At 40.8% G+C, this 24,199-nt stretch overlaps 1 protein-coding gene across 2 annotated transcripts in view; it reads left to right on the top strand.

Moving 5' to 3' along the window:
• Positions 1 to 1,421: 1,421 nt before the first annotated feature.
• Positions 1,422 to 24,199, top strand: part of prickle2b (prickle homolog 2b) — a 90,281-nt gene continuing 67,503 nt past the window's right edge. The window contains exons 1-2 of one of the 2 annotated variants that reach the window (XM_044170509.1): positions 1,422 to 1,651; positions 2,233 to 2,318. In XM_044170509.1, coding sequence (XP_044026444.1) covers positions 1,610 to 1,651; positions 2,233 to 2,318 — 128 coding nt within the window. In that variant the 5' untranslated portion in view covers positions 1,422 to 1,609. Of the gene's footprint in view, positions 1,656 to 2,232; positions 2,319 to 24,199 lie in introns of both variants that reach the window. The other variant, XM_044170528.1, reaches the window with a different exon arrangement.

The following is a 24,199-nucleotide window of genomic DNA, read 5'->3' as shown; positions in this document are numbered from 1 at the left end:
GTTGCTCTATTTGCTGGAAGTGTAAAGAGGCAACTGTTGGCTGACAAGTTCGCCAACATATAAGGTGTGTTTGCAGCTTGTTTCTGCAAAAATCAGTTATTCCAGGTTTATAGTTTAGAAATTGTATGATACAAATGAAAGCTCCACAACAGCTACTGAATTAATCTTGTAGTGAGATAGTTCTGTCAACTTTAACTTGTCAACAGTTAATCGTTGTGCAATGAAAACCAATCACATACATACCTCAGCATTGCCAACTGTCTGCCTATCTGGAGAAAAACCATTCTAGCGTTTACAGTCATTATGCTAAAATGAATTTCAGACAGAATTTTTGATTTCAACCTTTAGTTGACCTTGGTTATTGACTAAAAACACACTGGAATTTCCAGCAATGTTTTTGCGGAATAGGCAGAAGGTATAACCGCATTTATTCTTAGGACCTACTCAGCACAATTTGCAATCTTTTTGTTACTCAGAAACTTCGCCCTGCAACATTAAAGCAGGAAAGCGTCTCAGTAGTGTTAACATTCATGGCATCATAGTGCCACTCCATTTAAACATGAAAAGAAAAGAAAATAGGTAGTCTGTGTCCAATAGAAAGAAACCAGAGATACCATCCACAACTGTGCATGGCAACCATCCCACAGTATTGTGCATGCCTGAACTTTAGAGGCTGACAGAGCTGCATAATGGGTATAGAGTAGAGCCTTGAGCAAAATGTGTGTCTAGAAATAATAATATAGTGCCTCTGAGTCAGAGCACTCTAACACTGAGGCTGTGCCGCTGATGCTCAAAAGCCTTTTCTCTGGTGATAAATAGTAGGCACTTGCTGGAGAGAGTCAACACTGTCAGACCACCAGGAAGAAAAGCGCCCCATGGGGCACATGCCAGACGTTTCTTGTGACATGAATAAAGGTTAGGAATTAATCTTTTCTGAACAAATGTGAATTAGGAGGTGCTCAGAGAGAGAGAGAGTGAGAGTAGATACAGGAGAGTATTGGGTATTGAATGTCTCTAAGTTGCGAGTGGGAACAGGAGTTGTCCCTGAATCAAGGTTGCATTATATTATATTGTGACTCAACAGTGACATCAAAATGTGAAAGCACTTTTGGAATTTATTCACCTTTTCAAACTGTTAAGAATCTTTTGGTATCTTGACATTTGCCCCCTTGCCTTGCAATTCATAATAAATAATAAGAAACTGGTTAGAAAGGGTGTTTGAAGGAGAGTACAGGCATAACATTTATTTCCTCAGTGATTACAGGGTTTGAGATATTCTCAGACTGGACATCAGTACTCATCCACACTGTCATTTACCACTGCATCACAGTTTTTTTCGAGGTGTAATTATAGTTTGTCCCTTTAAAAAAAAAGTATTTTTCTAGTCCTCCATTGGCTGTGAGGAATCAGGGTGGAGCTGCTATCCGGAACATCGCACCTCCATTCATTAATGAAGGAGGTTAATAGGATAGGACTGCTGCCAGGGCTCGGTGCGTTTGGAAAAGTCGTGAGGAATTTTTAACGAGTGCGCATCTCCAAACTCCTCTGTGCGCCATTTGTCTCGGTAGTATAGCCGACTGTGCCTTTACTGCCCTGGGATCAGCCTGTCATGTTCAGTCGCAGCTACAAGAGGAGAGATTCCAGCAGATCGGTAGGTAGGCAAGACAAAGTTAGAGGTTTGGTGGTTTCCATGTCTCTACTTGCTTTTGCGCTCCAATTAACAAAATACGCATGCGACTTATTCTTGTTTGACGTGAAGTTTTTCCTGTTTTCTGCTCTGTCCTGTTGCTAAGGGCGTCAAGTTACATCTGCACTGTTAAGATAACGCTGGCACAAGCCTCATTAACATGAAGAAAGATAGGTTTTCTCTGTTTCAACCAGTGGCTTTTGTTGTTGAATAAAGGACATGTAATGAGTTCTGTAGCGCCTGATGAAGAGCCGAAATGTTTTATTGCTTTTAGGTGTTTATTTTATAATCAACTAAGTGTAATTAATGCAGGTTACATGAAGAACTCCAGTTAAAATATGTGTAAATTTAGCACATGACCACTGTATGTTGTGGTGCTTTGAGTAACAGGTTTTGTAGGGATACAGTGTGAAGTCACTCATAGAAGAAGTCACCAGTTAGCCAATGACATTCTGACATTTAGAGCCAGAGGCATTTTTTTTTCGTCCAAGTGGACAAAGCTAGTGCAAACTATGAGCTATCATCTCCTGTTCCCTTGTCCCAAGCTGAACCCTGTGTTTGAGCCCCAGCGAGGACAGCCCTGTGTCACCTGTGGAGAGCACTGCCCTGGCTTTTCCCTGCACAAATGGAGGTAACAGCATCACTTCACTCCACGAACCACAATCACACTGATGCCCACACAGTCAGTTCCCTTTCTGATGTGCAGATGTTTCCGTGCCAAAGATCCTGTAGGAGTGCATTTGATATCAAACAACTCTTGCGGTCTGATACAAATTTGCAGTCAGCTGAGGCATCCGTCAGTGAATTAATACACGATGAGAGATAAAACCATGAATTATTTACTGCCCTGCAATAGTGACATGTAGCCAGCTGATTAAGCCACTAGCAATTTGGCAAAGTAGTCATCCTGCATTGTGATATAAAGGTACAAAAAACCAACTCTAGTGTTTCTTCTTCAAGTAGAGTTGCATTCTGGAGGAACCCTTTCAGATCTCTTGTACTTTGAATAGAATCAGCCATCCATATTACTGTGAAGAAACCATTGTTCAGCCTCTGTGTGCTCTAAGATAATTGTTTTCACTGTAGAGACCATTCATGCAGCAGGGAGGATTCAAGCCTTCTACAGTCACTCTGTCACAACTGGGACGATGTAAATGCACCTGTGCTGTGAAACAAAGTGTGTTTTGTAAAAAGAAGTGAAGTAAAGGTGATTTGTGTTAGTGTGTACTGTGGAAGAGTGTGACTAATGTGCAGAACTCTGTTTTAGGAATGCAATACAAATAGCATCACAGGAGAGCACTGAACACTGTTAAGCTAATCAGTATCAGCTGATTCTCACAACCACCAATCACTCAGTAACAAAGTCACTCTATTAGCAGTACTGACTTAATAGAGATGTTGTGAGCTGTACCAGTGTCTCTCTGCTGTTTAGTGGCTGCTGAAGCTCAGTTTGTGGAAACAACAAAACCCAAAGGCACATTATGTACTGATTACAAATCCTACATTGTAATCGTGGAACACAATAAGCTGCTTGACTTGTTCAATTAAGGATTACTTGGGGAAGAGAGGCCCAAAATTACAAGCTCAACAAAACTGAACAGTGTGAAGAAAATATAATTCAGTTTTAATTTTATTTACACCTACGCGACTTCATTCTGTAGCGCACCAGAATTATTCTTAATACCAGTTTTCCTCATCAACACAGAATAAATCGCATAAAACTACAGTATTTTGGCAAAAAAAAGGTCAGCCAGGTTGGAGACAGCTTATTCAAAGTTAACATGGCGTCCATGGATTTGTCAGGCATTTTCTCTCTTAATGGGAAATCCACAATATAAGGGGAGGGTCTGAACCATAAAGAGCATCCAGCCTCCTTTGCTGTAAAGTAAACTATTACAGGGGCAACAGCGGGCTCAGGAATGCAGCCTTTAATTGCCTGTCTTTGCAGTCTCACAATAAAAAGTAAACTTCTTCCCCTCCGACAAACTGGAATAAAACGTTGTCAGTGGACACAGACTTAAGGAGCCGGACTTTGTGTGCCGAGGCAAAAGGCTGTTTTATAGCTCCAGCAAATCTTTGTTCCTGCGGAGAAAACGTGCCAATTTCACAAAGAATTTTTCTCAAGCAAAAAATAAATGTGTTTTCATACTAATTTAGCAAGGTATCGTAGTAATGGTGTGTTCTGGAATGTGGTGGACTTTAAGTGACCCTGCAGTTAGAGATAGGGAGATGTAGGATGCAGGTGTGCACATACTGTCCCCTCTGGTCACATACCAGATGCTGTTTGTTTCTCAGTTGACTAAGGCACAGCAACAGTTTCAAATAGATTTGGTTTTCTAACGTAAATATAAAGAGTTATTATGGGTGCATGTGGACTGTTGAATTCCCAAACTTACATATACTCTACCAGGTTTGATTTATCTTGTGTCCTTCAAAATAATAATAATAATAATAATAATAATAATAAACTTTAATTGTAGAGCACTTATCAAAACAAAGTACAAAGTGCTTCACAACAAGAGAAATAAAATATCACAGTGAATGATGAAATATAAAGAAATAAAATACATAAAATACACAAAAGCAATAAAATAAACAGCCAGTTCAGGTAAAATCAGGATATGCTTTCAGAGAAGAGACTTAAATGAAGACACTGACTCAGACAACCTAATTTCTTCGGGCAAGTTGTTCCAGAGCCTCGGGGCCCTGGTGGCAAAAGCTCTGTCCCCCTTAGTCTTCATCCTGGACTCAGGAACAGACAGAAGACCCCTGCCCGAAGATCTCAAAGTATGTGAAGGTTCATAAGGGATTAAAAGGTCTAAAATATAATCTGGAGCCAGGCCATGGAGAGCCGTAAAAGTAATCAATAAGATCTTAAAATCAATCCTAAAACAAACAGGGAGCCAGTGTAAAGAGGCTGAAACAGGTGTGATGTGGTCGTACCTCTTGGTCCTGGTTAAAAGCCTAGCAGCTGAGTTTTGTACAGTCTGCAGTCGTGTCAAAGTTTTTTGATTAAGACAAGTGAACAAACTGTTACAATAACCAAGGCGTGAGGAGATAAAAGCATGTACAACAGTTTCTGCATCACTAAGATTTAAAATAGATCGGATGCATATACAGTACAAGCACAGTTTTCTCCCTTTTCTTTCCTCCTCTTCTTCCTCTCCTCTTTTGTACTGCCTCTATGGAAGATGTAAGACTCCTGGGGGTGTTTCAGCCTGGTCTTTTATAGTAAGTTGACAGAGTGTGTTTAGGCATTTCCCATTAAAAGAGAGGAGCTTTGGGTATTTAAAATCACCCAGGCCTACCAAAACATTACCATCAAGAATGTGCTGTAGATGTTATTTGTGTTAAACCCAATAGTCTTTGTCTGCAAACTTTAAAGTACAAAAAAGTTCTTTCCAAGTTACTTAAAAAATGTGATAGAAACAAGTTGGTTTCTATCAAATTTTGGGATTGTCTGCAGGTTATTGAGTTTCGCTCTAGAGCTGCTGCTTCTTTACAATGACAGAAGCAAGTTCATGGTTCATGAATCTGGATGGATGCCCATTGGCTAACAACATTTGGAGGTGCACCCAGCATGGACTGGCATGTTTAAAGGCCTGGTAGAAGATGCAGGACAGTTACTTCTCTCAGCATCCTTTGAGCTCTCCCGGGGATAAGGTGACGGAAGTTGCTGTGGAAAAGGACACTTGGGCTGCTCTGCTCACCCTGATGTGGGTACCTAGCTTCTGTTACCTGGCTGCTTGTGTGCCTGTGTAACTCAATAAGCTGACTGGGCTGCTCTGGGCAGGTTAGGCATACGAGTGAATTCCTCTTGCACAACATGCGCTTTCTGAATTATTAATGCTTGCCTTTGGCTAGATTGATTTTCCTTGTGCTAATGAGACTCATTACCAGGCTTATTAACACGTGCCCCGAGTGTGAATGTGCTACCTGATCGGCCTGATCACATGACCCTCTTCTGCACGATGCCGGGATTTTAGAGCAGCGTCTAATGTGTGCTTAAAAGGATACACTTGACCTGTTGGTAAGATTAGCTCAGTCCAGACATGAATCAGAATACAAAGGAGGATTTATGCCATGAGATCTTGCCATTTGCTATTTCTTCATTTCCTCTGGCCAGCAGCACAACATAAAACTTCATTTAAAGTAGCAAGCTTAGTTCTGGTTGCCAGAGGTGACTGGTGTTGGACAAAGCCTGTCCTTGTATGCAACAGGGCCTTAGCTGAAACTTTAGCTGCTTAAGCGCAGCAGCGAGGGGGTAGAAGAGGTGGAGAAAGGAGGATGGCTGCAGTAGAACAAGAGGGATTGGGGTTGAGATTTAACCCGGCCCTGAATGGCTTGCTGACGTCTGTCCCCTCGGTAACCCAGTCTGATCTGCATAACACAGGCAGGCCCTGCTATTCACTGTGTTAACAAGACGCCCTGGCAAATAAAACTGTCAGGTCGCCCAGGCATGTGAATGGGCTCTGGCTATTTCGGCAGAGAAGAAGACGACTCAGTATGAGGTGGGGGGGGAGAAGCCATTGGTGGTTGGTGCCACACAATAGAATCTCAGCAGATTTATCACTAAAGCTATGTCTGTGTATTGGTATGGAGATGGTAAGCCCCCTCGCTTGATAGTTTCCAGGGTTGAAAACACTCCCTGCCCTGCTGTCTTCTCTCCCTCCCTGGGCTGGTGTTGGAGCAGAGAACAGCAGCAACATCTGTGATAGCACTCACATAGGTCAGGAGGCAAATGACTTGTTAAGCTTGGCTTTTTATTGTGTAAATGGTGTCTTTTGTCTTTGTCATTTAGAGGAGATTTATTTTGACAGGTCTGTGGGGTCATGTGATGTATGACTGATGTTCACAGATAATGCAAACCCAGAGAGCTGTGAAGGCCTGATATAAATCATAGTTTGACCTTTGGGTTCTCAGACAGTATTGGGCTGAACTTGTCGCTTCCAATCCCTCACACTCTCTTAGTCTTCTTTCTGCTGCTGTTTTCTCGCTTGTTCTCTCCAGCTTTTTGCCTCTCCCTCTTCTTCCTCTTTGCCATTTCACCTTGTTTATCCCTCATCTCATTCTATCTGAATGACTACACTGAGGTAAAAACACAAAACAAAGCGTTTGATTTGACTGCAATGGTACAGTCTCTGTGAAGATTATGCATGGCGGTCACGGAGACAAAGATGGTCCTCGCACGCAGCCGGCCTGTCGGTCAGCTGCTGAATTCCAATGAAATCCCAGCATCAAAATTCAAGAGCCAGACTGATGTGACACAAAAACACACCCAGAGGTCACAGCTAGAGAAAGCACCAAGGCCAGTATTCCTCATTTCCTCTTTCCCTGTGTTTTAATGAGCAAAGGTAAAGAAACATTTGTTGTAAGCAAGCACACAATCCTGAGAAATTGTCTCATTTGTCATTTTGAATGCACACAGCGTTTCACTGACCTTGGCAAGAAAGCACACTGTGATTCCTTGCTATCTAATTTTATTAGATATTCTGAATGCTCAAACATGGATAACAACCCAAGTTGTTGCTTTTTCGGGCAGAGTATTTTACGCCTCTTCTGTTTGATTTGTTGCGACAGAGCGGCATTGTGTTGCCTGTTTTATTGGCTCCCCGTGTATTTGTAGACCCTATCAGGAGCGAGGAAATGATCCCTCTCCTTTGGTTTAGATTCAGCTTATAATTCTGCACATATGACACCTCTGAGCGTATGTATGCGTGACTGTGTTTCTTTTTTTCTGTGTGTCCTGGTGTGTTTACATGAGTTTAGGTGAGCATATGTGACTGTGTGTGTGTGTGTGTGTGTGTGTGTGTGCATGTGGTTGTCACAACAGCAGGTAGCGTCATCTCATCCACCAGGTGGGTTCTGGGCGTGTAACAGGAGATCCTGTGAGGTGTTGGGTTGCTCTATGCCTCTATGCTTGTATTTTATTTATATATATATATATATATATATATATATATATATATATATATATATATATATATATATATATATATATACCTAGTATATGTATATATATATATATATATATATATATATATATATATATATATATATATATATAAAATAATATAGCACCTAGTGTGTCAACTCGGCATTATAATTATTCCAGTCATTTAGCTGTATTGCCTGTCCAGTATCATATTTTGTATCACATCTTATCAGTAGACATGTACTAGATGTCTTGTTTGTAGATACCAGGTTTCAAATATGATGTCAAAGAGAGGAGATTTGATATTTCCAGTGAAGCATCATGAAGGGAGGGGCTGTCATTTTTACATGAAATGAAACCTTTTCAGTTTATCTAATTGGCAATCCTCCAATCGAACTGCCTTTCTCTCCCTGACTGATACTACATTTATTTACATTTTTGAAGGATCTCTTCTTATTTTAGCTCTTCCTGCAGCAAAACTCTTTCTAAACTAAATCAAATTAAGTACCGGTATGTCAGATTAATTGCGTAAGATGCTCTCCCAAGCTGTTTCAAGGGGACAGTTCTCAGCTGTTTCCCTCACTGGTGGTGAAGCGCACTAAAGTGACCAGCAGGAGGCAGACATGTCCATCTTAGACACACTGAACTCCAACAGCCACTTTGTGTGCAACAAGGTCACTGGGTTGTTCCAGGTCCAAGATCAAAACTGTTACACAAGAGACCAGAAATCTTGAATCTTGGATGGTCACCGCTAAGCAATCACAACAGGGTACAGTATATGATGGAAATAAAGAGAGTCAAATAAGTAAGTAAATAAATAGCCACTTTGGCACAGTAAATTGACATACATAAAGGCCCATCCTCTCTTTCATTTCTATAGTGGCAACAAGGCTACTGACACATTTGTCAACAGAAAGAAAATTTAAGCTTTTTCCAATGTAAGAATGATAAACCATAATACTGAGCCACTACATCATATGACTACTCTTACGCTACGAAGCAACGAAATGACAAAAATATCCACATTACGATCATAATCAGAAAAAAATATCTCCCTAATCTGTTTAAATTGCATCGCTGTACTTCAGCAGCACTGAATAATTTACTGTGTTATCTAATCAAACATATTCTCTTTCATATATAGTCGTAATAGAGCTTTATTGTATAGGACAGCTGTGTAGGTCTGTGTAATATTTTCTGGCAGCTTCTGCAATAAAGCCAGTAGCTTTACTCTGATCCACATCTCCAGTATTTTCCCTGCTTCTCTTATCAAGGTCATCTCTAACAGGTGCTCATGCATTTGGATTAAGACTGATAGACATCAGAAAAGTCCTTTTAGTCCCTCACAGAAGGTGGTGTGTGTGTGTGTGTGTGTGTCTGTCTGTGTGTGTTTTCTGTAATGTCTCACAAAACCATTCGAACTTATAAAAGTATGTATGCAGGTCAATATCATCTTTTAATGTGCTATTTTCTTTCATGCTTAACTATTTGTTTTTATACATGTCAGTCATTTTGCATGGGTGAGAGGTATCAGTGGTGGTGGAGTGGGTTACTACCTGGGGAGGAACGTTCACTCAGAGCTGAAATGAGTGAATGACGCAGAGACATAAAAGCACAGTGTAAAAAGTAGTGCTGTTCTTTTTGAAACAGGAGGAAAGCTGCAACACTGTCCCCGGTAAAATGATGAAATGTTGTGCTACCTTTACATATCACTGTCAGAGACAGAAAAAGAACACTGATGTCATAAATGCATCAAAAGAACATAAAACTGTGAATTTGGGAAAAACTCTCTGAATTCAAACACTATTTTGCATTACTGTGATACACTCTGCTGTTGCTGTAAATTAACACAACATGGTTGTAGCCTTGTACCGCTTGTAGCTAGTCTTCACCCTTCTCACATCAGCAGACCTCTGTAATTCTCCCTGACCTGTGCGCTAGCGATGCTAATTCACCCCGATTTATGTCCTGGTGCTGATCCATGCCTTAATGAAGGCTTAGCGTGCTAAGCTGCCTTTGAACTGTCACTGGAAATAAAGGGTGGCAGGCTCACTGCTGTCATATGCACAGCAAGTTAGCATTTACTGTGCTCAGGCCTACAATTCCAACCCGCCCACCCTGGCAGAGAGTTAATTCATGTCATCCTGACCGTTTCTCCTGTTAGTCACTTCATGCACTTTGGCTGGAGGGATGTTCAGCTTTTGTCTTCAGCAAGCTGATATCACTGCTGTCTAAAGCTGCAAATGATTTTTGCTCTTTGTGATTTGAACAAAAGCTCATCTTCCATTGTATAGTTCAGGCGTTCATTTACTGTATGTTAATTAAAGAATTTGGTGCAAGCAGTGGTAACACACACTATCACTCTACCACCTCTTTTTCTGTCTCTGTCACCAACATACACAAACAGTGACTAAGAAAGGTGTGAAACACAGTCACTAGCCCGACGCAGTTTTCATTTTATGTTCGAACATGCACCCGCTCACCTTAATTCTCATTCAGATCCTGTTGTGTAAGCTACATGGTCACCCAGTATTCTTAGTCTTAAGGTCGCAGTCTTAAAGGCTACACACTCTCTCAAAGTCTCGGGTTGCTTGAAAACACTTAGTGGATTAGATTCATCTTGGAATCATTAAAGCTTTTCTCACATCAAACTCTGATTTTTCCTTATAGGCTGTATGAACAAGTGGATTTAACCTGGCTCTGGAGATATTGCATGCTTGTCTGTTGGTAGTAGCGATGGTCATGTCTTCAATTTACGTATTTTGTGCGACAACCTGTCCAAAACCCAGAGATTGAATTTTTATCATTTACAATGATAAGCAATACCAAAAGTCTATATTGAGCATGCTAAACATGCTCTCAATGATAATGCTCGCATATTGATGTTTAACAGGTATTATGTTCATCCTAGTTTAGTGTGTTAGCATACTAACATTTGCTAATTAGCGCTAAACACAAATTACAGCTGAGGCTGGTAGGAATGTTATTAGTTTAGCAGGTATTTGGTCACAAACCAAAATATTGGATAAACAGACATTTTGACTTGCTGGTGGTAGATGAAAGGTCAGGGTATCAAAACTTAGATCCTTACAATCCTCCTCTGGGGACTATGAATGTCTGTACCAAATGTCATGGCAATTCACCTAATAGTTGTCAAGATATTTAAATAAAAAACAAAAGTCAACCTGCTGGTGGCACTAGAGGAAAAGTCAGGGGATCACCAAAGTTATTAGGATTCATCCTCTAGGAACCATGAATGTCTTCATGTTCATGGCAATCCATCCAATAGTTGTCAACATATTTCAGTCTGGAGCGAGTGTTTGGATTTTTGCTGACTTAAATGATTGATTAGTTATCAATTAACTGAGGCGTCAATTCAGCAATAGATGGGAAGATGTAGGGAACATAGGATTGAAAAATTAAAGTGACTGATGAATAAAGTAAATATTTCTTGTTATCACATGCTTTCTTCTTCCTTTCATTTGGATTCTGGCATATACCCTCTGTATCACTGCATCCACCTCAGCTCACTAACCCTTCATCCCTCCGGCCAGCTCTCTCTTCCTCTTAGCATCCATCCATCCATGTATCTCATCTATCCAGTTTAAAGACTGCCAGCCCAGTGCAGTGAGGTTTAAGCAGTGCACCACTTCAAAGACCTCTTTGATTCTCTCCTCCCCCGGTCTCTCTGTCCAGCCACCTGTTCCCATCCGGGGGGGGGGTTTGAACACACAGTCCTAGATGGTTCTCATGTGTTTGGAAGACTTTCTCAGTGGTGGTGATTTTGGAAAAAAGCGTGCCCTGTTTTATGTTTAAGATTGTAGCAGCCAATAGAGGTCAGCATTGTACAACAGCAAAGTAGCATGTTATCCCAGTTGTCATCCTTGTATCGTGGAGTGATGCATAAACTGGAGTATCAAAATTAATATATGAATGATAACAAATGCTCAGAGTTGTTGTACAACACTGGACAGAGATCATTACTTTGTTCATTAGGTTAACCTCATAAGTTAGGGAGATGCTGACAGTTTTCCTTTGACTTTCTCATTACTTTAACGACTTGTCCTATTTTCATTACAGACCCAAAATCCCAGTGGAACCCAAAGCCTCATTTGTCCAAACCGCAAAAGGGGAGCCTGATGACTCTGCAGTGTCAAATGATTTGATTGGTTTATTGATTCAGCGAGCCTACTGATTATTGGTTGGCTTAAGTAGCTTATTGACGTGAGAGAATTGACTGTTGCAGTCTAATATTGAAGAAAGGGCTCAGACGGCCACTCCATCAAACAGCACTGAGTAGAAAACGCAAGCCTTATTTGCTGTATTGATGGAGCATTTTTATAAGACCAAATGTGTCAGCTGGAAAACAAATTAAGTGTGTGTGAGTACTGAATTTAGTTTGTGTGTGCTAAATTGCGCATACTTGTCTTTTTTACCCAATTAAACTCTTTAATCTATCATTACAGCTCTGACACTTGTATAGTTCTCTTATCTTCTTTTCTCTCTCTTCCTCCCCCAGTCTGTCTTTGTGTGTGATTAGTCGTCACCTGAGGAGTGGGCGAGGTGTCGTCTTAGTTGTGCTCACAGTTCTGCATGAGTCAAGGCTGAATCTAATAGGCTGGATGAGCTGTGATGCTGTTCCTGTTTCTGTTCAGCTGGTACACTGACACGTTTTCTCTGTTGTGTATTTGGCGTTTTTCTTCAGCCTGCGTGTGTGTGTGTGAGTATTAATAGCAGAGAGGCTGTTAAGTGAAGGCTGTATTTCATGGCTGAGAGAGTAGGCTGGCTCTCAGTGCCAAGCTGTACAGGTATCTGTCAACTGATCTAGGTGCAGAGAGAATGGAGAAGGGCAGGAAGCAGGAGATGAAAAAGGGCCCTGAAGCATGGAAAGCTTCCTCTGATAGAGGCCTGAGAGAAGTAACACACTTCAGAGACAGAGACATCAGGTCAGCACACACACAAACCAGGGAGAAAACAACTGTAATGATTGTGGTTGTGCTGGGTGATGTTGAAGTGTTCATTTGAAATAAGTAATAAAACTTTTAAATATAGATAAATTGGCTACAGTTCTGTTCCTTTTATGGCTTTTGCTATAGTCCAACAGATACAGGATTATTGAGGCCAATGTCAATATTTGAGAGTTTAACAATCTGATAGTGATATATTGACAGATTTTTTTGCTCTAGAGATGGCAATGTCAGTATGTCGGTCGGTTTGATGAAATATTTCAATCGCTATTGGATGGATTGCCATGAAATTTTGTACGGATATCCATGATGCCCAGAAGATGAATCCCAATTTGGTGATCCCCTGTCTTTTGCTGCAGCACCACCAGCAGGTCATAGTTTTCACTTATCCAGTGAAATATCTATTGGATGGATTGGCACAAAATTTGGAAGAGACATTCATGTTCCCCAGAGGATGAAACAACTTTTCATCTAGTGCAATCAAGTCAAAATTAAAATTTGTCAAAACTTAGGTTTATGACAAAATATCTGTAGGAGGGAAAAAAACAACATCCCCCATCAGCCTCAACTGTACTTTTTGTTTAATTAGCACATGTTAGCATGCTATACCGCTAAACATAAATGGTGAACATGTTAAACATTATACCTGCTAAGCATGTTAACTTTTTTTTACTGCGTGCATGTTAGCATGCTATCATTAGCATTTAGCCCACAGCACCACCGTGCCTTAGTACAGCCTCACAGAGCGGCTAGCTAGCGTGGCTGTAGACACTTAGTCTTGTTGATAAGGATCCCTTAAAAGTTTTTTTTTTTTTTTTTTTTAGAATTGGGACCAAGATATGTGTTGAGCAGAACATTTTACAGCTGAAAAATAAACCTCTCAGGGCTCTCTGGTGGACAAACTATGTAGGGAGACACTGCATTTCTGTACAGCAGTTTCTTTTTTCTTATTGGCAGACCTATACTGCGTTAAGCTAATATCAGCCGATATGTCAGCTTGGTCGATTTATCAGTCCTGCACTAGTTTCTGCATTTTCCATTTAAAAGTTTTTTTAGGCGGTATTTCTGTAGCCTACTACTGTACAGTTCAGATTGAAGAGCAATAGATAGATAGATAGATAGATAGATGGCTGACATAATGTGAAAAAGGTTGAATTCAAACACACACAGCACATTTTCACGGTGCGTGCTGTAGCTAGTTCAGACAGGAGGATGTGAAGTACCTCGACATGTACTTTTTAAAGCCTTTGTTGCAAAGAGACAGCGTGGGCACAGACATTGAATCATTTGGATTAAGATGGATGGAAGTAGGAGCCAGTAATGCAGACAACGCCTGACAAAGTTACCTCAGCAATCAGGCTGAAGCCATCATCACCCTTATTGCACAAAATAGTGTCTTTGTTGCTTCAGCTTAACTTACTTAGAGCTCTGCATATCTGAACATCACACTCATAGTCTCTCTCTCTCTTCTCTATCTTTCTTTATCACTCATCTGGCCAAGTTTATTTGTGCAGGTTGACCGGTTGCCAAGGCGATGAGTGTGCTGTAAGTTTGCTGCTGCCTTGACAACAGGCCAGACAACTGCTGTATTATCAGTATGACAATAGGAGCAGAACAAATAAGGATAGACAGAGTGAGCACACATGGGAGAGAAAGAGAGAACCAACGAAAGAAAGAGGTTTGTGTTGCTCACTTGACGTCAGACTTGGCTGAGTGTTTTTCTCTCTCCTTGTGGTCAATAATAAAGAGTAGCTAAGGGCTGTTTAGGCAGAGTTGATACCCAAAGAGAATTAAACTTGTTTTTGAGATTTCTTATTGGCTGTGTTTCAATTAAATGTTTTTAGTGTTCCATGATCTGAAAGTTGTTTCAAAATCTTTTTGAGCCCTGCTAAGAATACAATTCTGCAAGAAACACTGCATGCTTTTTTTTCTGTTGAAAAGTGTCAAATTTAATTATGTTGAGCATCAAAAGATCAGCATTTAGTTGCTTCAGCCCAAATAAATCACAGTATTGAAGCCCCTCCATAACGTGGATTTGATACAGTTATGTAAGTTATTTAAAGGTATCAGTTTCAAACAACGTGCTCATTTGTTTCCGTTACAGGTTAATTTATTTTTGTCTCCACTCAAATAGATGCTCTAATCAGCAGGGGAGTCTAGTGCTTTGCTAGATACCAAATAGTTATACCAAAATAGCATTTTTGTCGGTGACATTTGATTGACTTCCCCCTGTGAAACATAAAACAGACACACACATCAAAATAATCAAAACCAGACTTTTGTGGAGTGCAGAACTTAGCTATATATAAAGACATGTCCCTGATTCATTCTTCATTGAATAGCGCGGCCCCAAGAGTGCTTGAGCTGTGGAGGTATGCCTTCCATTTGCAAAGTTCTAGAAAATCTTGTGAAACCAGAGAGCAGAGTAACTCACTAGCAAGGTAGCCTTTCATTGTAAACCCCCACTGCGATTTATTTCTCAACCTGATACTCTTGTAGTTTTGGCTAGCAGACAGACTTAACAATTCTTGAATTTGATGTTGAAAGAGCTCAAATTAGCTGTGACTATGACTATGATACCCAACACTGGAAACATGTATGGTCTGGTAAGGTAGAGTTAAAAAAAAAATAAAAATAGAGGTGCACCTGGAAATGTAATCAAAATGAGAGCCTGCAGTCTCACCTTTGACTTTGTCCAGTTTATCAGAGGATGATTCACATGAACAGTGTGACTGCATCACACATTAGTCTCAGGGGCTGATGTAATGCCAGCAATGTGCGATCACACTTTCTGTGCTCTGGGCAGCGTCCCAGGCTGTCACGTCAACTGTCCAATCGGCCCTCTGTCACGTAGCATACCGGCATATCAGCCCATGTTATTCTGTCCTGCCATGACCGTGAATGTGACTTTAGTTAAGTGACAGTGTTACTGCAAAGTCCAGAGGCGTAAAGCAGAATGAGCTGATCTGTTGAATCAAAAGGCCATTGTGGGCATGTCAGAGGCCAGCTTTTAACAAGCAAATCCCCTCTTCTCCTGTCTAATCCTCTGCCCTGGGGTTTTCCCACACCACACGGCTCATCTCGGACTAACCAGAGACAGACAGGTGTGATGGCTACCGATAGCTTCCACAAACCTCAGACAAGATATATACAAGTAGTCTTATTTCCAACAAATATCTTTTAGCCTGCAGGTATAGCAGAACTGTGGCTCCAACTCATATTTAAGCAAATGTTACAGTAAATTCAGCATTTGATTATCTCAGAGGATTGATATTGTACTAAACATGTGTCTTTCTATTGTAATAAATACAAGCGCCACATTCATTTTAGAGAATAATTTGCATTGGGGTCTGTCCAAAGGCTTACACTTCTACATTAAAATAATACAGCATCTTTTTTCTTAAATCATCAGTTGATACAAAAGGTGATACAACTCCAAAGTCGTCCCTAAATCACTTAGTTGGTAGTTCCATGCTATATTTAGCACTTCAGCACAATGCTAAGTAAAAGTAGGTAGCTTGTGTCAGTGGTTTCTAATTTGTGACTTGTGTTAATTCACAGATTTGGATTCACAAAATGAAAATGGAAAAACTTGGATTATGTTACACAATGCTGGATTTCCAACTGGGCAAAGTGGGCTACTGTCTTGGGGCATTTTCTCTAGGGGCCCCGAAAACCCCAGGTTCACCTTGTGTCACTTAATTTTATTTATTACAAATTTGTACAGGAGTTTACAACACTATGACCTTTAGATGAGTCCTGCATTATTACCTACTCTTTTGGTCCCGTCTCTGTGTCAAAATGTTGTTTTCAAGACTATGATTATTTTAGTTTATATTGTACTCGCATGGTGCATATTCCTAAATAAAGTTGTGTTTAATCAAATTGCCTCAAACTAATTGACACACAAAAAACAGGTAGTATTCCAGCATGAGTACTGGTTATTTTCTCAGGGCAAATACTGAAGTTTCCATGTATAGTCTGCTGTGTTCCCTGGACTTGATAGGAACTTGGAGGCGACAGCGTACATACACAATTCACAGAGGTCTAGTGGCATGTGGAGGGTCAATAGGGGCCCAGCAACAAATTTGTGCCTTAGGAGCCTCTTACACCTTTCTCTCTACTGGTGGTATCATGAGTCCACATTTGCTCTAACAGTGAGTCAGCGGTTTAGGACAGTAAAGATGACTGGGCTTGCTTATTCAGTGAAGCTTGTGATCTGCACTGTGTATCTCTGCATTCTTTAACAGTGAGCTTAGCTTTGCCTCAATTCAACCCCCTCTGTAAAATAATGTGTCCTGGGGCGTACACAGTCCACATTATACACACGCACACACGCACCCGCACACGCACACACACACAGAGCTCATCATTTCCCCCACAGACCGAATCGCTCATTTGGTGTGGAGATCAAAGACTCCAATATTTATAAGTGGTCTTGGGGTGTAATTTGTTTCTCGTTTGATTCTGACAAGACCATTCCCTCGTCTTCCGCTTTATTTATCTATGTGTTTATTTATTTATCTGTTTTAACCAAACCTCTTTCTCCTCATTACAGCTGCTTTAATGTCCTCGCCGAGCAGAAACTAATTGACATATAATGAACGCCGTGCGAGCACATTCGGAGTGAAATGTAAATTGTTTGCCTGCAGCTCTGGTGATGAAATGGGAGGGAGACAGATTGGATAACCCACGGTGAATGGAAAGTCCTGTCTCCTGTCATGTGGGAACACGAAGCTCACACCGCCTGAGCTTGGGCCTGTATATTTTTTTTTTTTTATGGCACATTTTAACTCCCATCTGGAGGGCTTATGAGACTCTTGGCTTTGTTTGTTTGTTTATCTTCTAATGCGTTTTTAAGGCCGTTTCCATCTTCGTAGCCTTTTATAAGCCAGTGTTTGATCCGCATCTGCCACAGTTACCACGATTTGGTTTCCTCCTGCTTCTGCTTTCTCAATTGATATTGGTGTCCTCACACAGGTGGGATGACGTGTCTGTGTATGTGTGTGTGTGTGAGAGAAAGACATGTGGGAGGTGACAGGTAGGTGCCAGCGTGTGTGCAGCAGGTGCTAAATGCTGGAGACTCTTTGTTTAAGTAAGGGATGTCCTGAGGCAGGTGTAGTCCACGCAAGACCATGTGCACCTGTGTGTGTGTGTGTGTTTGTGTACGCTGCCACACGTGCCTACCCGTGCTTAGCGGCATATGAAGAATGGCCTCAGCAGAGTTTAAACCTGTAATATTTAATAGCTTGACACCTGAGCCAGAAAGCGTGCCTCAGTTTATGTCTCATTGTCAGATGGTGTTCAGCCCAAATATCCCATCTCATGTTCCAACCTGACTACAAGCCAAGCGTGTGTATGTCTGTGTTGTTTAAATGGCCTTTTGTTTATCCTGACATGACACACTGACCTTGTTCTCCACATTGTGACCTTTTTATTATCTAGTCTGAAAACAAAATCATCTCCATCAGTCACTGCTCGAGGCATCTCTCCTCCCCTTTGTGTATGTGTGTGTGTTGATTGTTGTGTGTGGACATACAGACAGACCTGTACATTTATTCAGAACACACACACACACACACACACACACACACACACACACACACACACACACACACACACACACACAGATGTCAGGTTGATGAAATTTTAATTGAACCGCTTCACTATTTTTTTTACCTCTGTTTCTCTCTTTCACACTAGGTAAGCCGGTCACGTCTCGGTGTGTGTGTGTGTGTGTGTGTGTGTGTGTAGGTTCTGTTGAAGGTACGTTAGACGGGCTGCTCGCTGAGTCCCAGCTCCACCTCTGTCCTGCTTGAATTGCAGATGCTTTGACTCAGACAAGCTGGGCTCCACGTCTCTGAATAATGAATCTTGAACACAAGGAGAATGGTTGATGGGAGCATATGTGTGTCTATATCTGCTGTTTGTGGATTTCTGCTTGTTTCTTTGTGTGTGTGTGTGTGTGTGCCAGCCTTGACTAGTATGCTGTTGTGTTTTGTGTTGTTGTTGTTACTGTTACTGGTGTTGGGGGCAGAAGAAGCCGGCTCACTGCTGATGTTTCTGTCCAAACTCTGAGTGTGTGACAGTTGATTTGATACTTATGATTGCAGTAAATTGCAATGTATTTATCGTTCATTCTGTACAAATGTAGTTCTAAAAATAAAACATGTTGCTATAAGAGGATATTGTATATTTTTATTGTCAACAAATCCCATGAGAAGACTAGTACTGCCTGTGTAGCTCCATTGTTGTTAAAGAAGCAATTCAGCATTTTGGGAAATACGTTTATTTGCTTTCTTGCCGAGTTTTAGATGAGAAGATTGATACCACTCTCATTTGTACGATAAATATGAAGCTACAACCAACAGGCCAGATTCGAAACAGGTGGAAACCGCTAGCCTAGCTCTGTCCAAAGGTTGCTGGTTGCTTGGCAACCTCATGGTGACGGCAAGACTCTAGGATGTCATTGCTCCTGGGCCAAGATATAGTCCGGCACATAACCCGCAATAAAACAACCTGTTTTTACACTTCAGTTTTTGTACAGATTTAAGAAACAAGATATAATGTGTTAATTAGTGAGCTTTAGAGGTGCTAGTAGGCAGATTTTATTTGCTGTAAATATTCACCATTGCACTAAATGCCTGTCAGCCCGTGCAGAAAGTAGTCCTGAGCAAATTCACTATTTACTCCTGTTTGAGTCACATTTACTAAAAAATACAATGCCCAGCTTCTTATGGAAATTGCTTTGCCTTTTTTTGAAAGTGAAATTATAGATTTGTGAGCCATTTTAAAAGATTTATGTCCATTATGAATGAGCAGGCTTTGGGCTAAGTGCCACAGACAGGGTAGGGAAGACGGAAGTTCCTCTGTGTTGACTGAGTAGGACGTTGTCATTGTCGGTTAGCTGGGTTAGCTTGAGAGCTAGTGGTGCATATTATTAGCACAGAGACAATATTCTGTCTGGTCTGATTAATGATGTGGAACAACAGAAGGGAGAGTGGACGGATCTGCTTCCCAAACACAATAGACCTACACTGGACTGTCGCGCACACACACACACACACACACACACACACACACACACACACACACACACACACACACACACACACACACACACACACACACACACACACACACACACACACACACACACACACACACACACACACACACACACACACACTCTCTCACACAAGTCATTTGCTCTTGCCTCACTGCCTGCCTGCCTGATGCAATTGGATTTTGGTAAGTCGACACCTGTGTGCTCCGGCAGGTTATAATGGGGAAAGAGTGATTAAAAAATAAAATGTGTGTGTGAATCAGTGCTCTGCCAACTGCCTAAGAGACCTAGAGACAGGGAGAGAGTCTTGCCCATGCATATGGCTACACATGTAGACATCTAATTCTGAGAAGTCTGTACTGAACTGGAAATAATTCACCCCAGAAGGGACAGAATCATAATGTCGGTCGACATCGAGCTTCACGAGTCTCTGTGGAAACGACTGTGATGATAACTGCCTGGCAGCTGCGAAGCATCCACAGAGCACTCAGTTGATTTGGCAGAGCTGCTGGAGCGTGAGCGTGCTTGGCCTAAGAAGTTTACAGTCGTGGTTGCACAACGGAGAAGAAACATCAATGCCTACACACGCTCATGTCGAGCATCACTTGTGTTGTAAGTAGATTCTGACCCCGTTGTTGCTTGGAAGTGTCAGTTTCATAACTGGTGAAATGGTGTTTTTATTGTAAGTGCCGTAGCATTGCCACAGTGGCTTGTTTTTATAGTGCTCAGCTTTATAGTTGCCTTTGGAGCAATTTATTAGAACATCTGTCAGATCAGCTGCCTTTTAGGCAAATCAGCTGCTAGGCTTTTAACCAGGACCAAGAGCTACGATCACATCGTACCTGTTTCAGCCTCTTTACATAGGCTCCCTGTTTGTTTTAGGATTGATTTTAAGTTCTTATTGATTACTTTTAAGGCTCTTCATGGCCTGGCTCCAGACTATATTTTAGACCTTGTAATCCCTTATGAACCTCCACGTAGTTTGAGATCTTCGGGCAGGGGTCTCCTGTCTGTTCCTGAGTCCAGGATGGAAACTAAGGGGGACAGAGCTTTTGCCACCAGGGCCCCGAGGCTCTGGAACAACTTGCCCAAAGAAATTAGGTTGTCTGAGTCAGTGTCTTCATTTCTCTTCTCAAAACACATTTTTATCGGAAAGCATATCCTGATTTTACCTGAACTGGCTGTTTATTTTATTGCTTTTGTGTATTTTATTTCTTTATATTTCATCATTCACTGTGGTATTTTATTTCTCTCTCTGTGAAGCACTTTGTACTTTGTTTTGATAAGTGCTCTACAAATAAAGTTTTTATTATTATTATTAATTTCCCAAAAGGCTTTGTGGTTCTGATAAATGTAACTAATTATACTTCGTCATTGAGTTTATCTGTGTGTCTGTGTATAACAAGCAGTCAGTAAGGTATCATTTATCCTGTAATCACTCCATTACCTATGCAATCAATAGGGCACCTGTTGTTATTCTTCTGTAACTTTGAATACATCATGGCAGCTTTATATGACATTTTCTTTCTTCTCTTTATGACATGACTCTTAGTCTTGTTTGCATATCTGTCGTCTAACCTTTTCACCTCAGCCAAGTGAATTACTGCAATAATTATGGATTATTTTTTTCTTTTGACATTTTCATGCAAGTTTTTAAGGTCCAAATTCAAAATGCGCATAAAAAGGTCTAGAATAATTTGATCACAGGGAGTGAAACTGAAACTTACTACTGAACTACTGTAACTTTCATTTTGCATTTTGCACTTTCGCTTTCTTATTTCTCTCTTCATTTGCCTCTTTCTCCATTTTCTTCTTGCATCAAATATGTGTAATTTGATCATATTTAATGTTTCATTTAATGGCTGGAGATCAGGAAGGGCACTTGTTCCCTTTTGGCTTATGACCCTTTAAAGCGAAGCAGTGTCTACTCCCATCCCATTCTCACAGGCTTTATTTGTCTTTGAGTTGCAGATTAACCAAAGAGTGATATTCCCTTCTCAGATTATTTCATGTGGATGATTTTTAGAGGCCAATAAAAAGCAATTATTTTATTATTTATTAGACATTAGAAAAAATAAAGATTTTCATCTTGTGACCCCTCAGATTTATCTTTTGAACCTTTTGGGGGTTCCAACACCCGGTTTGTGAACCACTGAGGTAGGGAATCGGAAGGAAATGATATCATGTGCGAGTGTGAAGCATAGCTAACCCAGCTACTGCAGGTAAAGTTTTTTTAGTGAATTAAAATATGACATCATGCATGGGTGTTGAAACTAAGCAACATTAGAAAGTAAAATTCAGGAAAACGAATGACAACTTCAATAACACTGTAATACAACAGTGTATGTGTGTGTCTCTGTTATGTTTAACTAGAAGTTGACTGAACTGTACTAATCCTCTGGCTGCCATCTGTTGCTTGACTTCCTCCTTATCGACACACAACCAACCTCCACAGGTCGTGTGTGTGTGTGTGTGTGTGTGTGTGTGTGTGTGTGTGTGTGTGTATCGACACACAACCAACCTCCACAGGTCGTGTGTGTGTGTGTGTGTGTGTGTGTGTGTGTGTGTGGGCATCCGTATCCATGCACAAGGGCTAGTGTGGTGTGTTTGTTTGAATTGTGTGTTTATTGGCCATGACTGTCAGGCAGCCATCATGGACCAGACAAGAGGAGGAGGGTGAAAATCCACATTGGTCTGTGTAGAATTTTGTGTCATTTGCTCTGTACTGGAGTTAAAGCTTGCTTTGGCCAGCATCAGCCTTGTTTGTCAGTCTCACACAATGTGCTGCTCTGAAATTGTACTGTATATTGTACTATATACGTCTTTTAATAACCTATAAACCAAAGAAGAACTGTACGGTTTGCAGCTGGAAACTGCAATAGTTAAACATTTTGGGAAACGGCTAGCATCACTCTCTCCAAAAGTATTAAAATCATGAGCACCTCTTAAGCTCACAAATTAACTTGTTATTTCATGTTTGGTTTTTGTACAGATTAAACAAAGTATAAAAGTAAAGTATAAAAACGACATGGTTTTTATGGGGGGTTATGTCACTATTTAATGGCTGGGTGCATTTACTTCCTGGAGTCTTGTCGTCAATGTGAGGTTGTCAGGCAACCAGGGGAGACTCCAAGAATTCATTGTGTAGGTGGATTTTTTTACCTTTGGACAGAGCCAGGCTAACTTTTTTTCCCCGTTTCCAGACTTTGTGCTAAGCTAGAGGTTTTTGTTTTGTGAGGCGTGCCTCCCCAGGGGAGAGTTGAAAGGGAGGTGAGGTGAAAGGCAATTAAGGTACTTGGAAATACCCTTATTGCCTGATTGTGCTGCAATTTGCGTCAGAATTCATACACTCTGAGTCATAACACTTCCTGTACTTCTTCCCTCAAAGCATTATGTGAACTGTAGTTCCAAAACTTAGAGCATGATTATCCCCCAAATCAAAGTAAGACAAAGATTAATAGTAGGAGTTACCATTAATTAGAAACATTAACCTTTTTCATGGTGCACCATCAGTGTTAGAGTAGACGTGGGTGTTCGGGGAAGGGGGGTTTCAAAATCAGTGTCAGACTCACGGAAAACTCCTGTGGCAGCCCAACCGGCTGCTGCTTTGGTTTACAGTGCAGACATGAGAGTGGTGTCAATCTTCTCATCTAATGCTCAGCAAGAAAGTGAATAAGCGTATTTCCCCAAATTTTGAATTACTCCTATAAAGGAAAAACTTGATTAAATGAGTGGCAAAACACAGCAAATGCAAATGCTTCCATAGAGGAAGAATGGTGTTCATCCCTCCAGATCCAGATACTATATGCCAAGTAGCTTTGACGCTCTATATATACATTATATATAACAATATATGATTATATCCTCATATAGCCAACAAGATCATTTATAATATGACCACACCTTAAAACTGATCCTACTTATAAAGAGTACACGTCTCAGAGCTCAATGTGAATTATTTTTAATTAAAAGAAGGCTGATAATTAACTCACCTTCAGTAGTTTGGTTCTTCATTTAGATAACAAGAAATACACAGCAGTTTATTTGGTGTTTTATATATAGTTTAGATAGAAAGCTCTGGTGGTGTGTGATCTTGTGGGGTGACCAATGGGCACGGAACTAAAAACCTTTTGAAAGCACTTGTTTCTTTGTTCTGTATTTCAGCTTGATTCTTGACATTTAGCAGTTTGTCCTGTTTGGACTGATTTAATCACAGTGAGCACCTTTTCTGTGAGTGGGCAAGCTAACCTGACCATTAGGGTCCAGAGTTAGTAACATTTTTATATTGTCCCATGATGAGTGTGCTTAAGAGCAATCAGCTCCTCTGTCCAGTCAATGGATAATCAGAGCCAATCATTTAAAAAGCTTTTGCCAGCTCCACTCAAAGTCTTTAGGTGCTCAACTTTTCTATAGTTTGAGGTCAGTAGTCATAATGAGACATGTTTGTTCTCTGCCCTGTCGTCATGCTGAAAAATATGATTTTAGTCAGTGTATTTTTACACCCACTCTGCTGCTGTTGTTGTCTCTTTTTCCACTCCTGCGTC

Source organism: Siniperca chuatsi, linkage group LG2 (genome assembly GCF_020085105.1).
Source record: "Siniperca chuatsi isolate FFG_IHB_CAS linkage group LG2, ASM2008510v1, whole genome shotgun sequence".
Taxonomy (NCBI): Eukaryota; Metazoa; Chordata; class Actinopteri; order Centrarchiformes; family Sinipercidae; genus Siniperca; species Siniperca chuatsi.
This window is presented reverse-complemented; position numbering and strand designations above follow the sequence as displayed.